The 22,065-nt window shown below is 32.6% G+C and overlaps 1 protein-coding gene and 1 long non-coding RNA gene across 2 annotated transcripts; one reads left to right on the top strand and one right to left on the bottom strand.

Moving 5' to 3' along the window:
• Positions 1–98: 98 nt before the first annotated feature.
• LOC148282209 (OTU domain-containing protein 7A-like) lies at positions 99–12,080 on the top strand. The gene is made up of 7 exons (XM_088225460.1): positions 99–198; positions 3,641–3,773; positions 6,196–6,465; positions 6,799–6,988; positions 7,278–7,544; positions 7,813–7,984; positions 10,447–12,080. The coding sequence occupies exons 2-7, from the start codon at positions 3,647–3,649 to the stop codon at positions 11,938–11,940; spliced, it is 2,520 nt and encodes an 839-aa protein (XP_088081586.1). The 5' UTR covers positions 99–198; positions 3,641–3,646; the 3' UTR covers positions 11,941–12,080.
• Positions 12,081–17,458: 5,378 nt separating this feature from the next.
• On the bottom strand, positions 17,459–21,309 carry LOC148282208 (uncharacterized). Its single transcript, XR_015822150.1, has 2 exons — positions 21,168–21,309; positions 17,459–18,685 (listed from the first exon to the last, which is right to left on the bottom strand). It is a non-coding gene; the product is annotated as an uncharacterized LOC148282208 (long non-coding RNA).
• Positions 21,310–22,065: the final 756 nt, after the last annotated feature.

Raw genomic sequence — 22,065 nt, 5'->3', positions numbered from 1 at the left:
CTAATTTTAACATTGTCTGTCAGTTCCTACTCAAAAAATATTTTGATTTATTTTGTTTCTGAAACTGTTTCTACCCAGATCTACCAACCGGCGAATGCAAATGTCAAAATATTTCTTAGAGACGTAGGTAAATATCCGTAGTGTTACTGGTGAAAATGATTTATTTTTAGTTGTGTTGGTGATATTTTCATAATTACGGTTAGTGTATTTTGTAAACAAATTTATTTGTCATATTTCAAGCATAGTTTTTGTTGCAAATAATTAGCTTGTTATAAAAATTTCATTATCTTTTAAATTGTCATTCTTGATTTTGAGAGAAAATACAAAATAATAATTGTTATGCTGAATCATAACGACTTATTGTTTGTGCAAAGGTGTTTACATGGTTTACACCTGCATTCATTTCTTTTATCGATTGTCACACTTCGTATTTCCTTGTCCCTTTAAATTAATGTATTTTTTCTATGAGTAAACAATATTTCTGTCAAGGTTATTTCATGTTTTTAAATTAAATTGTCTGTCGTAAGATGGGAGTTTGTTATGTAAATTTATCGTCGTTTGGCTACTTTTTCACACCCAAAAAGTTCACGGAAACAGTGCGTTTACTCAATCACACCGACAACTACAAGGCCATGTGTTTTAAATTAAGCTTAAGAAGTTCGAAAAATTAGGCATCTATAAATCAGAAAGCTGTTCAATGTTTCGCGTAGTTTGTATCACAACTAATGCAGCCCCAGTATACTCTGGATGATATTCAATCGCAATGCGCATTTATTTGGTGTCGCAAGAAAAGAGATGTGACCTCAAATGGATAATGAATTTTCTATGAACCCTGAAGAACATTTTTTCCTACTTGATTTTCTCGGCTGCATTAGTTTATAATTAGCCGAGTTATGTTAGTCAAGTAATAAGTTATGTACATTTTCATATTTGGATTGTCTCATATTGGAATCCATCCAGATTTATTTATTTTAAATGTTGTTTACTTATTTGGTTTCCCAGTTGTCAATATTTGTCTGCAGATATTTTTCTTTCATACTCACAACAATTGTGTTAACTTAGGATTGAAACAACAAAAAACACCAAAGATTGTAAAGGCAATGTGAAATTGTATATCAGACCGTTTAACTATATTTTTTTATATTTGGATAATTTATATAGCGCCGTTTTTGTGAAAATCACCTCAAGGGCGCTGTACAATAAATAAATATCCCAGCACGTCTTGCAGCTACAGAGCGCATGGACGGTTAGGATTCTTGTTTCTCGTCTCCAGTTATGATATATATAGGAGCTAGATTACACGTCTTGCAGCTACAGAGCGCATGGACAATAAGAAATCTAGCCCCTATTTACATTTCTATTTTTTTATTTGACAATGGAGTTTAGAGTTTTAGTGATATTTTAAAAAATGAAATAAAAAACAAATTTATAAAAATAGAAGAACAACAAGTCTTGCAGCTACTGAGTTTTACTCATTTACTAAATTTGGATAGTTGATAACATTTACCTATTGAAGCTAGATTACTAATCGTCTTGCAGCTACAAAGTGCACGGACGAGTGAAATTCTGGCAACTTAAAATTATCAATAAATTTACAAAAACAAACATTGAGCATAATAGTAAATTTGTAAAGTGTTCGTGCTAAAAAGTAAACAATAAAAAACTTAACAGATAAAGCACTCCAACACTATGGATAGCATAACAGATAAAAATATCCGAAGGGTAGCTTTCGTAGATGTTCAGTAGTCACTGTCGCAGTATCGCACAAGTGCAAACACATGTTTTTGCTAAATTCCTAGAAGATGGCCCCGTCCACGTGTAGTTGCCGGAGGGGGGAAAGAAGCCTATTGTTCCAAGGACTTTGTATCCATTTTAGTCTGTATTATTTCGTTTTATAATGAGTATGAAATTCCCGCTCAATTTCATTAATTTTCGACATTATTATTAGACGAACGTGTGTATGAGAGTGGTTTAAGAATTGACGTATCATTTTGAATGTACGAGTATATTAGAAAGAATATTTTAAATCTAGAATATGTAGTGTTAGCTTAAATAGAATGCAAATTTAAGTGCAGAATTGCCCTTGGGGTGATTTTACAAAAATGGTGCTAAAATAATACAAAATATTATTATTGTAAGAAATTCTATTAGTTTCACCGTACCTACATATTTAAGGTCATTCATCAATCATGGAAACTGAAACTAATTTTCAAATACTTAATACTTATAACCATAGAATTAAGAATAGTCCAGAAACCGCATACGCACATCAAACAGAAGGTGACTCAACTACTCATAAATGAGTAGGTTTACGTTTTGCCCCATTAGTTTCTTTGTAGACGTCGCTCAGTACGCAACTCCCGATTTGAATTCAAGTATGCCGTATATATCACATTTCATTTGTAATTAGCAAATGAATGTGTATATAACAAATGCATTACTTAAAAATTGAATTATTTTTCCATCTGTCAGATTGTCGAAGAATCAAAATGGAAATTTCGTTAGTGTTGCCAGGGTAGTAATTTTTTTTACCCTACTTTGCTCATCTAATGAGAGAATTAATGAAAATTGGATCTCGGATTAAACAACTCTGTGGTGGGCATTTGACCGACATTATCTTCAAAACATCAAATATTATTTAACATGATATAAAAATATCAGTTTTATGTCAAATAAAATTTGTTTTATATTTTAAGTTTAAAGTTCATTAATTCAATTACCCCTAATAAATGACCCTTTACTTATCTACTCTGTTGTGTCAATCAATATTTCCGCATGCACAATACAATTTTAGAGAAATTAACAAATTGCTTTTTTTTTCCCTTACATTTTGTGTTATGATTATTTTTTTCCCATCAAGCAACATTACGCTGCGACCTCACGAATACGTTAGTCACTAAATGATAACTTTACAGGAGACAGTAAAAACTTCATGAACCAGTAATTTTGTATAAAACTTAGTGATTTTTTCTACCAAATATTTTGTTTTGAAGGTATACATGATTTTTAAGTGTTTCCTAACAAATGGAAACTACTGTACTACTGACTTACGTTGTATTCTAAGGAATATACATCTTTGAGATATGCATTATTTAAAATAAATTGTTTTATATCTTTTCTGTAAAAAATTTCTTCATTCAATGCCATTTTCTACAGTGAAAAATATTCAATCATAGTTTCAAACACAGAAAAAAATTACTTACGTTGTATTCAAATTAAGGTGACAATATATTTTCAGATAACTTGTAAATTAAAACACTTATGCACTCCCACTAATTTATTTGACTAATCTGCACTTTCACCCCCCCAACAAGCATATTATCATTACAATGGAATTCAATCAAGAATTATTGTCAGTAAATAATATGAATTGAATATATAAATTAGTTTAATTTTAATGTAATCTTTAGATTTTAGATTAATTCTACTTTTTGCTATTCTAGAAGTTTAGGACTAAAATACACTAAAAACACAAGAATAAAGTATTTTAAAATAGAAAAACCAAAACAAATCTCACGAACAAAACACTTTGTTCGTATAAATTAATTTAATTATTTCCATTTATCTACATATCTAGGAATTTCTGTGTTGGAAATACTCACATTTTTATGAGTAATGTCTGTATGTATTTTATTTCTAGGTAAATATGGAATCTAATTTAGTTTGTGAGCTGAAAAAACAGACTGGGGCTTCCGAGGAACTATGTTATTCTTTACTCCAAGGTCAAGGATGGGACTTGACATCAGCTCTTGTAGCATATTTACAATTAGCTGGTATGTATTATTTTAGGCAAAATATCATTGATTATAAATATATCCTGTCAAATAAATACCGGGACCGAGTAATTTAAAAGGCCTACATAAATGATTTTCTTAAGATTTATTTCCCCCGCTAAGTTGGCACAACTGTACTCTATATTGACGCTAAGTTTGAGTGCGATCTGTCATTTAGTTTGTTGTCAGCAGTCAAAAACATTGATTTTACTCAATTTGTGCGTGTTGCTATTTTTATTAAGGAGAAAAAAAGTTAACAAAGAATTAGTCTTAAATTTTGTGTTGCGAACAAAATTTCGGGTTCAGACGCGTTGAAGATGTTTCAGAAGCCTACGGTGGCTCTACTATATCGACAATAAGATTATTTGAGTGGTACAAAGCGTTCAAAGAGAGTGTGAAGTGGTTGAAGACTTGCCTCATCCTGAACGTCCTTCAACGTCGAATACTGAATAAAACATCGTCCGAGTGAAGAAATAAGTGCTTGAAAATCGTCATTATAGCTTGAGAGAGCTTGCAAATGAACTAAAAAACTCTCACAAATTAGTTTAAATGGTTTTGGTTGATGTTTTGGGCATGAGACGCGTCGCAGCGCGGTTTGTTCTAAAAGCGCTGAATTTTTTTCAAATGCAGCAACAGACTCAATTGACTGAGGACATGCTGGAATTAGTCAGAATGAACCCCACATTCATAGAGCGCATAGTAACTGGTGACAAGACATGGGTTTACAAGTACAAAATACAAACTAGCCAACAGGCATCGGAATGGTGCTTGCCCAATGAGCTGAAATTGAAAAAACGGCCAGACGGCGAGTAAGCAATATCAATTTAGCGCTATGAGACATTTGAGAGAGAACATCTGCAGAAAAAAGCTAGATTTGTCCGCCGTCTCACAAAGCCATAATTGTGAATGAATTTTTGAACAAAAACTCCATGAATGTCTTCGAACAACCCCCCCGTATTCTCCTAACCTGGCTCGCTGTGACTTTTTTCTGTTTCCCAAACTTAAATTACCGCTTCGTGGAACTCGTTTTGCCAGGATTGAAGACATAAAACAAAATTTGCGGATGGAACTCAAGGTAATTCCGGAGTATGCCCACAAAAAATGCATGGATGACTGGATTGAAAAATGTATCGCTTTAGAAGGAGCCTATTTTGAGGGAGATTCAATAACTTTGAAAAATAATTGATTTGTTGTTGTTTTTCTGACTCAATCCCGGTATTTATTTAACAGAATGTATAAATACTACATCAGATAATTATCACACATTTTCTGAAAGACTTTTCTACTGCAATTCTATATAAGAAATCCTATTAGTATGTGAAGTTTGTTTATAAACATGGTTGATTTAGATAAAAAAAATATATACGAAAGTCTAGGCATTTTTTTTTGCACCACAAAAGCCCTGGGGTCCCAATTACAGCACAGAATACCCAGGCTTGAGAAAAATTAAATTAAATTTCTGTATTCTCACCAGGAATCGAACCAGGAACCTTTCACATATGAGCCAAGGGTCTTAACCACTACACCACGGTGGCCACCGAAGAAGTTTCGTGGTTTCGAAGGCTTGCCACCTTTACACATGCAATATGCAACATTTACCATTCTTTATATTTAAACTCTCAATAGTTGGATTTCCAGTATTGTCTACAATGATTTGAACATATTAAAAATATTAGTTAATTAAGAAAGTTCATTTTATTTATTGTTTGTTTGTTAAAAGATTTTATGTTTAACAAATGTTTACTCCAATATATAAATTCCTACAAACATACATCTATGTATGAAAGTCCACACGCACATATTATATTTATATATATATAAATGTGTACACATTGTCCGAGGGTTGATTGATATGCTCCACCCCTGACCTACTTCGAGTTGACCAGACAAGTTGAAACCTGCAACGGCTTATTAACAACAGGCTGCTGGCATCAGTGTCAATGGCTGCTATTCACGAAGCCGGGTTTGAATTAGTTGAATACCCCTAATATACACCTGATCTAGCTCCCAGTGACTACCAGCTATTCCCTAAACTCAAGAAACATTTGCGTGGAAAGAAATTTTCGGAGGACAGAGAGATAGTGTACTGTATAGATATGAGTGGTTGGCAGGGGTCGGACAAAGGTTCTACCAGGAAGCTATAAAAATGTTGGAGTATCGCTGGAAGAAGTGCATACAAGTCCAGGGGGACTACATCGAGAAATGAGGTGCATCCACTAATCCACGTCACAATAGGTCAGGAAGGGAGTAAATCATTAACCCATAAATTAAATAAATCGTAAATTTCACATTTTTATTATTTATCTTTCTTACCGTGTTCTGAATTTCTTTGCTTTTAAATAGTATTTTAGTAACATTTAATGTTCATTATTTTAAATATGGTAAGGAGTTTAATATATGTGTTACATAATATTTTTTTTAGATTTGGCCAAAACTGACTCGAAAGACAAATGTGATGAAAATTCTCGCTACAACATATCAGGAAGTTGGCGTGCCACCCATGAGAGAGATGACACTATAGATACTGTAGACGGGGCCCCCCTGTCTCCTTCTTCCCCCCTAGTACCAGTGACTACCCTGATTCCCATATCCCTTCCTCCACCTTTCTTGCAACCAGCAACAGTGGACATCAGCGGAGCACCCAGCACCAAGCCGATACTGCAGAAAGCCGATGCAATAGACTTAATAGATTGTAAGTGTTGTTTTAGACAACTGAAATCCTAATTAATCTAAAAAAAGTCGTTTACTAAGTAATTTTATAAATTAATTTATAAAATTACTTAGTAAAGAACAAACAGGCGACTTGTTGAGAAGATGACATGGATAAATTTTGTGACCAATTTAAACCCCAGAAAAAACTACCTCTCCAACTGAGCGTTTTCAAACTGGAATAATTTGCCAAACATAGTTGCCAATTTCACTTCGGTCAATCAATTGCAAAAATGCCTGCATATATTAAATACATAAAAGTATGTACTAGGTTGTTCTCTTATTTTACAATGATTGTTTTCTTTTTTGTTTCCAGATAAAAAATTACAAAGAGGAATATCTCGCGCTACTGATAATGAGAATATTGTGTCAAAAGTTCGGTCCGAGTGTGCCCAAGATGTATCTTCCAATAATTCTAGCAACACCAATAATGAACAGTTCTATATAGAGACTCCTGAATATACATTCACCTTGCCAGATATCACAATTTACTCTGAGGATTTCAGGTTAGTAACTATCTTATTTGTTCTACATTAAGTCTGTTAATTAATCTTCCATTTCTTTCAAAATCACTTTTTTAAATGCGATAAATAATTAAGTGTCTCTCAAGTGATACAAAGAATACTCATGTGCCGTGCATACTTATCCAGTATGATGATTGTATATATACCTGTAGAAATCCGCTGATTACCATATTGGTTCGTGGAATCTATATATTATTTTTTTTATAATTGAGCATTATAATGAATTTAGGACTGAGATGAACTGAAAATAACAGCTATTTTGATATTTCAGGAAATTTTTAGAAAAGGATCTTCTAGAGACTTCTACCCTGGTGTCCTTGGAGGGCAGCGGACGCCTGAACTGGTGGGGCCCGGGACCTGCGCGGCTGCGACCTCTGGCCACGTCGGGGGACGGCAACTGCCTGCCGCACGCCGCGTCCCTCGGCCTGTGGGGCTTCCATGATCGCCTGCTTACTTTGCGGCGCCTGCTGCACGCCGCACTGGCCTCTGCCCCTTGGAGGCATGCTTTGCGACGGCGCTGGCGCTGGGCACAGACCAGGTGCTTAAAAAGATAATTAAAATTAGTTTGACATTTATTAGAAACTGCTCTGCAAAATAAACTGGTTTGTGGCTAGTGTCGTAGTATCTTTATCAACCTCAACTTGTAATTATTATTATTTGTTATAAGCAGGCAACCTTTACTGGTGCACGTATATCTCGTGTACTGCTTTTTGTCTGCATTCTTCTTCCTTCAAAAAAGCGATTCAATAGAGCATCTAGTTATGACTCTGTAAATTGGTATTTAATTGAATCTAAAATGATTCCAGACAAACAACACAGGCAGGGCTAGTACTTAGCTGTGAGGAGTGGCAGACGGAGTGGGCCCACGTGGTTGAAAGGGCGGCGCCCGCTCACCATTCCCTCGAAGAGGTTCATGTGTTCGCTCTCGCGCACACCTTACGCAGACCTATCATTGTCATTGCTGATGTCATGCTCAGGGTGAGTGGTATTAAACTTTTGACATTATCATCATTGAAATACTATTAACAGTGTAACAGTTCTGTTGCAGCGTCAATTTCACGCTTTAGATTTAGTGCAGAGACTAAAATATTATAGAGTAAAAACACTCAATAAAATATTTCATGTCAGTCTTATAGGGAATCAAACCTGGTACCTCATTCATGGTTCATTCTTATTGATACAATCAATTAGTATAAAATGGCTAAGCACACTGGACATACCTGATCTAACGCGACTAATAAGTATTAAAGTACCAAATAGATGTACAAGATTGCAATCTACCTTTATTGTGGCGTTCGGTAGACATAATTATTTTGTAAATTCTCTAGGGAAATATCAATTTTTTTTTAAAAACATTTTCAAAGTAATAAAGGTCTATGAAAATTGTAAAAAAAAATACTGTCCATTAAAAAAAATGTTTTTTGATAATTATTAGTAGCATAAAAAATACTTTTAAATTTGTAATTTTGAATATCCGCAAAAACAGTAATTCCATTGACCACGCCCCTAATACGTCATGATTCATGTTTATTTGTTCCTGCCATTGAAATTTTTTAAGAACACTATCACAAATCTTGACGTCACAAAAATCAAGGCCAAACACATCGCGTTTTTCTAGCAACTAATTTTTATTAAATTTATTTTTTACATTTATGTATGAAAACATTTTCCCGCAATATCCATATTGATTTTGAAAATACAACTAATTATTCTAAATTCATTTCATATATTTTTATTGTATTCGTAGTATTTGATATTTCCCTATTGTCAGACTACACCGGCTCGGAAACGAGTATGGAGAAGTTGATATGTTTCATTTTCCATTGCTAGTTTTTAGATTAAAAATTCTTATGGCGATAAAATCAATACAACTTACATTATTCGAATGCTGTAAAAATCACTCTGATTTTTTCTATTTTGCTTACCTACACTTAAATACACCTACTTTCAACTTAATTTTTTCCCTAAAACTGTTATAATTTTTCAACACATTTAATTATGTACCTACCTACTTTTATATCTTTACTTAGGTATGTACAGTAGTGGAATCTCAGAGTAATAATGCGTAACCTAGAGAGAAGCCCTTATCACTATGTTTCATAGAACGCAAGCGATCTTGGTTTGTTGGTTAGCAACCAATTGGTGGCCATTTTGTTTTATTTGACAACATAAACATAACGGTTCGATCGGATGCTTTTGTAGCTCTGCTTGGCTTTGTTTGTAAATAAATTGGATATTTACATTATAATAAATAAAAATCGACTATGGTGAATTGCAGTATGTTTGGTTGCGGCAGTAGGAGCGTCAAATGTGTTAAAGGAGTCAGTTTTCACAGGTAATTGATTCCGAATATTTTACCATGATTTACATTATTTTTTGGCATTTTGTTTGAGTTTTTATCGAGTAGAGGTCGATTAAAATTTTACTCGAAAATAGCAACGTTAACCTTGAAATCGCATCTAAAATGAGGTGTCCAAATTTCAGGCCGCTATGACTCGCCATTTCTGAGATGTGATGGACAAACAAACAAACTCAACACAGGACTTTGGTTCAATGGAGTTGGGATTTATGTCTCAATAAATATAACATAAATATATTGTGAATAAAATGAATAAATAAATAAATAAATTACCACAAACATGTATTTTCAGTTTTATAAAATAAATATAGGCGAATTATAGAAAAATAGATTGGAATAACCCTGCAATGATAAATACACAGGTACATATTTGCAAGTAATTACAATTCAAATTAATATCCATTTGGCAATTCTCGACCTGAGTACGGCCCATTGTTTTGCTGCGAACTGTAGCTAACTTAATACCCAATAGTCATAGAATGGTTTTCCTAGGTTTGAGCTCCTCTCTAGGTTACGCATTATTACTCTGAGAGTGGAATTAATTCTGGATACTTTTAATAAAATTTACTCTGTTTGATATTTGTGTAGAAAATGTATGTTCTTTTGGGCCAAATTCGTACTATAAGATTTTTATTGTTACCTATAAATTCTTGTGATAATATTTTCACGTGATTTGTTTTGTAAAGATTTCGAGAACTATGTTAAAAAAATAACAAACTACATGTTAAATAAACCAACCAATTTTCGGGTTGAATTTTTTTTTCCTACCAACAGGAAAAGTTGCGTGATTAGAATCAGTAAATCAATGAATGAAGAAGAAACAAATTATGGAAAATAGATTATTAAACAGAATGTATCTTTGTGGTAAATTTTTGTTTTTAAAAATCCTATTAAAAAATGACATCTTTTGCTTAATGTAATACGACGTTACAGTACTGTTTCCAGAGGGATTTTTTAGCACAGTCTCTTAAGAGTTAAATGCCATTATTGCAAAGATCAACAAACATAAAGATAATATCCATGTAGTTTATGATGATTTTATGCTCAAGGGTTGTAATATTTAGTTTAACTTTTCTCCTAGGATTTGAATGGTGAAGCTATGGCTCCTATTCCATTTGGTGGAGTTTATTTACCTTTGGAGTGCTCTCCAGAAGATTGCCACAAGTCTCCTTTGCTTCTTGCCTACGACATGGGACACTTCTCCGCACTAGTCACTATGGACTCTGATAAACCTAGTGCAACGTCATCGTTTATCCCACTCACAGACTCCGACGGATGTCTGCTTCCTATTCAGTTCTCCGTAGACCCCGGGGAAGATTTTCAATGGAAAGATGAAAACGATCCAAAAACTATCCAGAGATTACTTCTAACGGATCGTGATCAAATAAACCTTCTCTCGGAATATCTAGATGTTGTGTATATGTCTCCTTCATCCAGCCCCGGGCAAGAGGAGCCTGACCTCATCGATCTTTCCGAAGAAGACATTACCAATAAGTTCTCCGAACTGTTTGTCAACCCATATGAATCTGATCTTCCTGAGCAAAACATGTTCGATAACAAAAGCAAAGCAGCTAAACAAATCCACACGGTTGCCAAACAATTCGGCAGTATAGGAAAGTCCATGAGTAACAAATTAAAGAAGAATCTCGGATCCATTACAAAAATTGGCGCAAAAGCAAATGGGGCAACTAAGAAAACATCCCACAGTTCAATTTTATCATCACCCAAATACAAGATTCTCTGTTGCCAATTAAAAGCTAAGAGGCACGCTATCCAAGACGAAATGGTCAAAAACTACTTGGAGTATGCGGAGCGACGCTTTATGAATTCAGAAATGCTCAAGGGTAAACAAGACTCGGAAAGAAAACACTTTGAAATGATTAAGTTAAAGGAACAAGCGCTGTTAGAGGGGCCACTGAAGTGTGTAAATGCCGGCACGGGGTGTGACCAGTACGGGACTGCTCTAACAAGCTATATGTGTAGCACCTGTTTCCAGAAGCAGCGCCAACAAGAGCAGGAAGTGTGCAGCAATATGCAACCTCCCACCGGTCGACAGTACTATAACGGCATGCCTCGCTACGGAACAGGGAAATCCAAATTTTACACGGAATCTGATTCCGAGTCTCATGACTTGGTAAGACGCATGCTGCCTACTTCGGCAATAAACAAAATCGATCAGACGCTCTACCTTTCCAAATCTACATTCTACAATGACACTGGCAAACCTTCGCTCGTGTGTGCCAAGTCAGTCAATAGCTTAGATGTTCCGGCCCAGTCTAAAAGTTGGAAGAACAATTCGAGCGATGACCTTTCCAGCCTTGCGGGAGATAACAAGAGAGAGAGAAGCAAGAGGAGCACTTTGCCTGCCAAGGTGTACTCCACATCGGCTGCAAGTCGGCCAGGCTGGAACTCGAGTCGAGGATCTTCCGATGCGCTAGATAATATGAACCAGCCAACTGATATATTTAACCACGTACAGCATTGCAAGACTCCCTTCTGTGTGTACTATGGAAGTCCATTATCAGATTACCTCTGTTCCAAATGTTGCAAATCTGCAAAGTATAACAAGTCATAATTCCCTTCTCATAATCCCCGAGTCATATAAATAAATATACTAGATAATAGTCATAAAATTTAGTAAGCTAAAAATGTGTATTTTGCCAATCTTCATAGATTACTAAAATCTTATTACTAATACTTTCATTCTTCCCAAAATGGATAAAAACTAATTAAAACAACTCGATACATACACAATAAGCCTGCATATATTTAGGTTCATACCTACATCAAAAAATTTATTGTTATTTTTACATAAAACAATAGCAAACATTGCTTATTTTTTCCGTCTTTTAATTTCTACTATATACAAGTAGATATTTCAGGACATCACTAATGTTACTTCATTACATTTATCCTGTATACAATGTGATGTTTAAAAATTCTTATGAACGGTGTCACAATACAGAACATATTTTACGCGTACATAATGTTACAAAATCTCGTGCATTGTGGTATTGAAAAAAAATCTGCACTTTTGATCATATTTTAGCGTAAATATCGAAGTAAGAAGTGAAATTTTATATCAATGTAGAAACTCATCAAATAGCATTCAAAATGCATATGAGTTTCTATGGGTAAGCCAACAGTTTATTGGTATGTACTGTGTGAGATAACACCAATATAATCCACGGTTTATCAGGGTTGTGATAGAAAATGTAACAAAAAAAAAACTTATTTTTAACTGCATACATAATTAATAATGTACTAAATTTATTATCTTTATCTTACCATTTTTTTTCAATGTGGTGATCTTTTCACAGCACACATTACAAAATGTTTACCTCTCTATTGGAGAAAAAAGCTTGTGTTTAGAGAGGAAATTCATTTTACAATTATTTTAAAACCATTTGGTTTTTAATTTGTTAATTTAAAAAAAAAAACAGAAACTGTATTGTATATAAAAAAAAATTCAGTCTTAATACAAATAAAACAAATGGCGTTAATTAAATATACAATATTTGAATCATAGATGTTACATTTTCATAATATATATTTAGTTGTCAGTGCGATCATATTTACCACGAAAACACAGGGAAGAAGTTAATACAAGTATTATTTTAATTTAGGCATAAATTTAAACCTTCACTACTGCAATTTAGTTAAGTACTAAAATTTATCTCACCAAAATATACATGCATATTGCATAGTTTAACTTAATATGATTACAAGTAGGAACCTCAGTGATATTTGCTAAGTGTTTTGCAAATGTACCATACATTCATTTGCTTATTAAAATATATAAGCTTAACATTATTTTATGCTGAGTTATTGTACTTTATTATCTCTAATATATTAAACAACGTTCGTTTTATGAAGGAAATTTAACGATATAAGCAGACTGCAATACAGATTGTTATTTGTCTAAGAAATAAAAAAGTTATATAGAAACAAAATAAATAGGTACATTTTACAGTATTCATTTTAAGCACTTAATCTAGTCACATATGTATAAGATTTTATGCTTATAATTTTATTTTTTAAATATCTTTGGTTAAATAAATGATTACCAAAACATGTTCTTTCATACCAAGAATAAATTTGTATTTTAATGTTTATAAAGCAAGAATACAAAACTCTCATGGATCGAATATAAATTTGTTTTGAGCTTAATATAAGATGAATCTTTTTATCATTTTACCAGTTTATTGTCATTGTTTACAAATGTTAACATTTAAAAACATGTAACTTCTATGTCAAATAATGTTAATTTGCAGTTCACTGTTGAAACAAAAACAACTGAATCATTCTTGGCTCTAAAATTCATTAAAAATAACTCATCCTAACCATTTATATTAAATATTTTTTATTTAATTATTGGATAATATCATTATGTATCTATATTATTTTTCTTTCTATTATCATAACTTATGGTAATGTTTAAATGTCTGATTGAAGTATTGATATTATCAATAAAGAATCATTTTGCTGTCTTTAAAAATTAATAAACATAGGTTAGTATTGCATGTGTATTTCGCTCTTTTTACTTGTATAATGTGGACTTGAATTTCATAAGTACACATGTGTATGTACTGATATTATGCATGTCTTCCAAAATACAAGATGAAGCTTTTGTGATCTAGTAATCTCAAATTTGCATCTCGTTTTGGTAAACATTCTGCAGTGTTTATCCTGTTTTTATTTTATATTTTGTTTATTAGTTATAATTTCTCATTCTAAAATAACAGTTTCTGGCTTGTAAAGAAACGTGTATGTTGCAATATAAATAAAAACATCAGTTAGTTCTATTGTTGTATCAGCTCAAATTTGGAGCCAAACGTTTTCTAGCAACTGAATTAGTGTTGTAAAATGTGTAGATTTTTTAATCAAGTAGACTTTTGCATGTTTCATGTAAAGTAATAATTTATCTTCTTACTTTTTTCTCTTTATCTGCACCTTTTTGTACATAAGAAACTACTTAATTAAATGATACAGTGTTTATATGATTGTATATTTCTTAAAATGCAAAGAAATCTTTCTTTGTCAGGGACGCAATTGAAAAAATATGGATTATCAAGTCAATGTCAACCTTAGACTTCCATAAATGAAAAATAAGAAGGAAGTGTCTAATATAAAAAGTAAATTTATATTATAAAATCATGTAAAAAAATATAATGCTGAAGGGTTTTTCAAACTTATTCACAGAGATAAAAGAGATTGGGTCGTCATAAATGAAAAATAAAGATATGGAAAAATGGCTTCATTTTGACATTTATATATTACTGATGAAGACAATGAAAGAACTGCTTTACAGTGACCTCTACTTTGAATTGATTGAATTATTAGCTTTCTTATGCACATAAATAATAAAGCAAATAGTCTTAATGTTAAGAAGTTCAAAAAATAAAATGAATTGTTACTATTTTTGTTTGCCTACCAGTAGTTTCCTTAAATTTTATGTAAAATCTACGTGCATATTATATAATATTACGTATGTATGGACATACTTTAATAGTATTTCCTATAGATAATAATATTATAAGATCTCTCTAAAACATATATTTTCTCTATATTTATTAAATCTACTATGGTATTATACCGAGTTTGCTAAAGAATCTCAGACAGGTGGAAGTAATGTTGTAATATTATTATTTTATTATGCACAGTTATACGAAGATATTTTTGTATGTATTATGAATATATTTTTATTAAATAATTATGTACTTAACAATAGACAATAAATAATAGGGAAGCCAAATTACAAAGAAAGAGTATAATAGAATAAAGAATTTGTAACAATAGATAATATTTTGCATCAAATGATTTCATGGTGGTGCCAAAATGCATATAAATTACATGATAATAATATACATACATGTCATTATGACTTGTTTTTGTTCAAACATTTATTTGAAATTGTAAACATTTTCATTGTTGTTTAATTAGAACTTAGAAGTGTTATATTTTTAAAAATAACTAGTATTAGTATTGACTAGGTCAGAGATGGGCAAACTTTTTTAGGAGTGGACAAAGAATTAATAAACTTTTGGTGGGCTAAAAATATACTTAATTGATTAAAAAACAAACAAAAAAACTCGATGAGTAGTAGTGAGGACGTCTCTTTGGCCAATTACACCAGAAATTTTGTTAATAAGCTAACATTTTTTATTATGTAAGACTGTCGGATTCTTCTGAATAGTCTTCCTTAAATATTTGTGTACTATTGTTTTAAAATTTGTGGCAAGTCAGAAATAACCTTTAATCCGGTCGTATCCGACCTGCGGGCCGTAGTTTGCCCGTCACCAGACTAGGTCACTCCATAATAACATTATTTTTCATCTACACATCGCTTACCCAAAGTAACAGTGAGATAAACCCAAAATTTCCGATTTTTAAATACACATGCAGATATGATTGTTAATAAATTAAATAAATGAACATTTTCAAAAAATAAAATATTGCAGTTAGATAGTTAACCTATGTGAAAATATTGTATGCATAATCTACTTCAAATAATTTTATTCAGTCAATCCCGTTCTACACCTCTAAGTCCAATTATCTCAGAAAATGTTCATTAGAGATTTGTATCTCACTGTTGCTCTGGACTAACGATATGTATACACCTGTGTAATTTGTTTCCTTAGTACCATTACCGCTGCTCTTTGCCCTAAATTTATTTACAATACAGTATTTTTAATTATCTATTAATTCTGTATTGTAGTAAGGTTCCTATTCTGTGTCAAACACAAATAAATTTACTTTAAATATTGTCACATTCAGTAACAAAAGATTAATCAAACTTTGATTAAAATGTTTATTTTATGACAAATTCCTTTTAGCTGATAAAAATGTTTACTCAGATGTGTAAGATGTAAAAATACAAAAAATTTTTAATTTCACAAACTTAAAAAATTATTTTGTTTTGTGTGTCAAATACTTGCTCTTTTTACTATTCTACTCGTATTACAAATATTTTACATAGATTGTGTACATAGAATAATATTTTGATCTTTTTAATTAATTTTTAAAAAAATTACCATGAAATCAGCCAACCACACCACTAAGAATGGTGCAATTCTGATCTTCTCCAGAAATAGTTTTCCGGACCAGATTTTGCCCAAAAAATGGTGCCCGCTTTTGACGAGCTCTGACAAGCAATTGAATTAAGTTAAGGTAGTTTGCTAGTGTCACCGAAGCAAAACTCAAATTTACAAAAAAATAAAGAAAAAATATTGAATTTGTAAAAGCTTGTCGGAAGACCTCAAAAAAGATGGTCTGACAACATAGCCGCTGTGGGGGATAAAAATTGGCAGCAAGCAGCAACCAACCTTAAGAAATGGAAGGATATAGAAGAGGCCTATATCCAGCAGTGGAGAACAGAAGGCCGAAGAAGAAAGAAAGAAGAACAACTTGTAGAAAAGTGTGTTGAAAGTTCATTTTACCGCCTGGGCAAAGGTAGTGTTCAAAGGCAATGTTAGCTGATTTCACGGTACTTATCATTTGCCTTTTTTAATATTTTAACATACATACTTATCTTTAATTTGAAAATTATCTTGTTTTAAAATAAATGCCTGACTTTAAAATTTGGACAGTCTCAAAGGAAAAAAGGTTTTTTTTCTTATTATCTCCCGATATAAATTTCTGAAATGAAACTAAACACAATTAACTATCAATTTTTCAAACATGTGTACCTACATAGTATTGGAAGATACTTTTCTTCATTTGAGTTCCATCCATACCTACCCTCACCTAATAATGGTACCATTGAAAATATATTGGTACACCAACCATAGTTTTCTAATTCATCCATCAAAAGATGGTGAGACTACTAAGTCCTATACTTCAGATGCCCATTGTAGATGAAATACTGTAGGGAATCAAACTATGAACCCCACGCATGAAAGTCCAATGTTCCACTACACAATGAGGATAAATATGTAAACATTTATTTATAATCGGATGCTTCCTGAGAGCCTTAACCGTGCTTGCCTATTTTACAAGGCATCAGGCTCTTGACGTCCTGGACGTCCACTGCTGACTGTTCGTCGGCAGTTCATGTAAGAACTACGGGACGCGAACCTGACTTGGGAGGACACACAGAAGCTGGCAGCCGATAAAGATGCCTGGAGGATCTTCGTGGACACCATATGCTCAAACTAGGGAGCGGACATGGAACGATGATGATATTAATAATAAATTAAATGAAAAATCACTAAAGGAGTGTTGATGAATTCATCAACATTACCATTCTCCACTCTTGAAACTGGCTAGTCTCACTGAAAGCTGAAAAATGTGCCGTTCTTCACATAGTCAAAAACAATCCTATGTATACTTATCTTTTGGGTGGTGTCCAACTCAAACCTGTAAAGCATCAAAAAGATCTCGGCATAATCATATCAATGGATTTAAAATAGGAAGCTCACCACATCTTTTGCCAAGAAAGATAACTCAATAATTTAATTGATTAAAAAGGCATTACAAAATATAACTCCAGAGATATTTCTTAAAATATACAAGACCTATTGTAACACCTTTATTGGAATGTGGATATCAAGTATGGATTCCCTACTTCACTAAAGACATCGAGCTACTGGAAAAAGTCCAAAGGTGTTCTACAAAAATCTCCAAATTACTCAAAAGAATGCCCTACCACAATAGATCAAAAGTACTAGAACTTACATCATTGGAAGAACGAAGGAGGGGAGACTTGATAGAAATGTATAAAATACTCAATGATTACTTTGACTGAGATGTATCAATTAAATTCCAACACAAATTTACGGGGTCATAAGTGGAGGCTCTATCGTCCCCAATTCCGCCTCAAACCCGAGAATTCCAGCAGGGTGGTTTTAGACTGAAATAAATTGCCGGGCCTAGTTGTCCATTCCATTTCGGTCAACCAGTTCAAAAACCGTTTGGATGCTTTTTTTAAGAGGAACACAGACAAAAAGCAGTACTTGAGATAAAGGTGCACCAGCAATGGCTGCCTGCCTATAACGAATAATCATAATAATATGAACTAATTCAACAAACATCTCCCAAAAAATGATAAAATATAACTTTTTTCCTTTGAGACTGTCAATTTGTTTTCTTCCAATAGCTACAGAAGTCTCAATTATATGGATCGTCTTCAACTATCACTTGTACTAACATATCGTCATTATACTGAAGATGAAAATAACCCACTGTAAAAATAAGATTAAGGGCTGATGGACCACACATTAAAAAAGTTGATTTAAGACTTCTTCGTACCTCTATTGACATTCTGATTTTAAAAAGTAAATCTGGTTTACCTTACTGATTTTGCAAAACACCGATTTCTTCTACAATTTAGTAGGCTTGTGTCATTCGTGAACGATCGAATCTTTATGATTCGATCATTTTCAAATATTGAATGATCGAATCACTTGTACGAAAATATTGGATTCTCAAAACGATTGGATACTGAAAAAGATTGGATTCATAAAAAGATTGGATTCTCAAAACGATTGGATTCTTAAAAAGAACGAATATTAAGATCGAATGAAACTTAAATCTACGGATCTACTACTGCGAGTGATAAGCGAGACAACGAATAAGAAAACATATTTATTGAAGCGAGACGAAAAGCATAGTATGGAGAATTCAATTTATAAACGAACGGCTATCTGTAAAAAGGGTCCAATATTATAAAAATAATATGTTTAGAGCATATAGCAAATAAACTTTTTCGCTACTAAGTTGACAAGTATTCCATGCACAAAATAACTAAGGCCAACTACAGAGGATGTGATGAACATTATAGGTTTGATTTCTTATCAGTATATCAGTAATTACTTACCGGGTACCTAATAAGATTTTTTCCGGTGTCGATTTATATTTTCATAAATAGACACATATTATTGTCATTCACCAAGCTATTTTTAACGTAATTTATATAAGATGGTTAACAAACTTGGTAAAGTATTTCTTTGTGCGATTCCATGTGTAGAATAAATCAATCATCACTAAAGTACATCATATCTTAGTGTTGCGTTTACTAAACATAAACAATAATGTTATTACACTCGAACCGAATCCCTTTCTATAAAAAATAATTTATCAATTGAAAAGATGTCATTGAACTTTTAATAGTTCATAAAGTGAAAAAATTGACTTCATTTTTGAACGACTATAGTGTAAAAGTAATATGCAGATGTACTCTCGCTTATCATTTGAAATATTGTTTTATGACATCATCATCATCATTCCCTTTCCACACATAATAGTCCTTAGGGCATTGCATTGGTATACCAATCGCAACGTTCCTTGATCATTTCTGTTACATCAAGGTAAGATGATCAGTCTTAGGCTTCAGGTGCCAGTCCTGAGACTATGAAATATTCTAGTGTAAAAACGCCTTATTAAATAAATATTTCATGCCAACCATGTCAGAAATCAAACCCGAAACCTCTTGCATAGTTGGCAAACGCGCTGACCACTACAACACGAGGCCAACTAGGTATACTGTTTTATGACAACTGCGTTATAATTTACATTTTAGCGCTTCATTTTAGGTGTTTTCTAATACAAAATGAATAATTATGATGAATATATAATATATATAATCCCAAAGTATGCAAATAAAATTTTACAATTATTTTTTTTAAAAGCTAGGAAATTTCATTTCAATTTCAAAAACTGTGGTGAATTACAGAACAGTACACCAAGGCTTGAGAAAAATCACATTTGATTTTTGTGTTTACACCGGGAATCGAACCCGGAACCTTTCGGGTACGAGTCAAGCATCTTAACCACTACACCACGGAGGCCGCTAATATGAATTTAGCATGGGTAACCTCAGGTTACACACAGTGACTCAGGGGGAATTTTTTCATTTAGTTTGTCAAAGGTTAACACAATCAGATCTATTTAACATATTACAACAAAGATGAAAAACATTTTAGAAAAGGTAATATGGAAGTCTAAGCATCTACAGGGGATAAATAGTGAATGTTACATAGTGTGTAAAGTGGCCATTTAAACCAGCCAATGACAGGTCATACGCCTTGTAGATGCCTAGACTTATATATTACCTTCTCCAAAATGTTCTTTATCTCCGTTGTAATATGTTAATATTAACAGCTCCCTCGGAAATTGAATCCTGTCCTTGTCTACAAAAATTTGGACAAACTTAAAATATTGTTGATAAATCCACCTGATCCATGAAGAAGTATAGATTTTTTTTTTTAAAATAAGCCGTTGCCTAGTATGCAGGTGAAATAATTATATCATATGAATATCACCCCCATAAATAAAGGTTTCAGCTTTTCAACTTCACAAACATCAACAAATGAAAGAATTTAAGGAATGTAGATGTTTAAATATGGACAGAATGGTGAATGTTACACAGTGTGTAAAGTGGCCACTTAAACCATCTAATGACAGGTCATACGCCCTGTAGATGCCTAGACTTCTGTATTACCTTCTCTAAAATGTTCTTCATCTCTGTTGTAATATGTTAATATTAACAGCTCCCTAGGAAATTGAATCCAGTCCTTGTCTACAAAAATTTGGACAAGCTTAAATTATTGTTGAGATCTACTTAAGATTAAAATGGGTCCAGCCTTTTAGCATGATTCAATATTTCCATACACATCACAAAGTGATAAAACCAATTGATTCAATCATTTTTCAAACCAATCTTTTCAAATGAACGATTGACAGAAGCAACTCTATCGATCAATTTATGATTCAATCAAAAAATGATAGAATCATTTGATTCGATCATTTTTGGAACCAATCTTTTACTGATTCGATCTTTTCAAACGAACGAATGACACATGCCTACAATTTAGTGACTTCTTAAAATTTTAGAGTATATTTTTTCTCAAATTCTCTTATTTGCTTAGCTATATTCATGTTATGATTTTTAAATGACTATTCTAATTCTTAAGTTCTAACCATTCTAGGCTGTCCTGAATGTATTCATACTAATATTTAATGTGCCTTTTGTAGAAGTAATCATTAAATAATATCCAAATATTTTTGTAACCCTAAAACTAATATTTTTCTTTTCAATGTTAATGTTGATATTACACACAAAGCTCATCACATTTTATTGTTTTTTATTTAATCCTTATGCTCCGACCAATACAATTTTATGTCTGGTCTCCGAAATCCCATGTTCTCACATGATCTCTCAGACAATTTAAATTAATTTATTTACATCTTATTACATATATTACTTCTTAATTCATAAATTATTATTTTTTTATGTCATAATATCTAGAGAAAATATTTAAAAAGCAAGAGAATCTTGCATCAAAAAACTCCCTCAGAAACGTAAAAAATATCAATGTCCAAAGTAATATTTTTCAACACAGAGGTAGCCCTTCCAATAGGTATAACCATTGGCAGGTTAGTCCTGAATATTGGAATGTGAAACAGTCTAAGTTGGCACTATCCGGAACAAAAACTTATGGTCCGCATAATTTCAGGATTGTTGACTATACCGGGCAACAATCGAAGGAAATGTATAGTTATATACACATCCCTTCTGGTCTTCAAACTGTTGTAATCATGAAATACCCTGGAGAAACTCCATGGAATAGAGAAATCGAAGAACTTTTTTCTGAACCATCTCCACCATAAAAGAGTACTTCAACTCACACGATTCCTAAATCATAATGTGTACGCGCTAATGATTCATATAATTGATTGGAGTGCTTTCACAATGAGAGTT

The sequence above is a fragment of the Micrasema longulum genome, unplaced genomic scaffold (assembly GCF_059751315.1).
Source record: "Micrasema longulum isolate JH-2025_06_02 unplaced genomic scaffold, ASM5975131v1 h1tg000362l, whole genome shotgun sequence".
Taxonomy (NCBI): Eukaryota; Metazoa; Arthropoda; class Insecta; order Trichoptera; family Brachycentridae; genus Micrasema; species Micrasema longulum.
The sequence above is the reverse complement of the archived record's forward strand: the minus strand, read 5'-3'. Positions and strand labels throughout refer to the sequence as shown.

What these genes read in the sequence shown, in the direction of transcription:
- LOC148282209 (XM_088225460.1), top strand. Translation starts at nt 3,647, where the DNA reads ATGGAATCTAATTTAGTTTGTGAGCTGAAAAAACAGACTGGGGCTTCC. An exon ending in TGCAATAGACTTAATAGATT is followed by an intron (nt 6,466 to 6,798) that starts GTAAGTGTTGTT and finishes TTTTGTTTCCAG; the next exon opens with ATAAAAAATTACAAAGAGGA. An exon ending in ATTTACTCTGAGGATTTCAG is followed by an intron (nt 6,989 to 7,277) that starts GTTAGTAACTAT and finishes TTGATATTTCAG; the next exon opens with GAAATTTTTAGAAAAGGATC.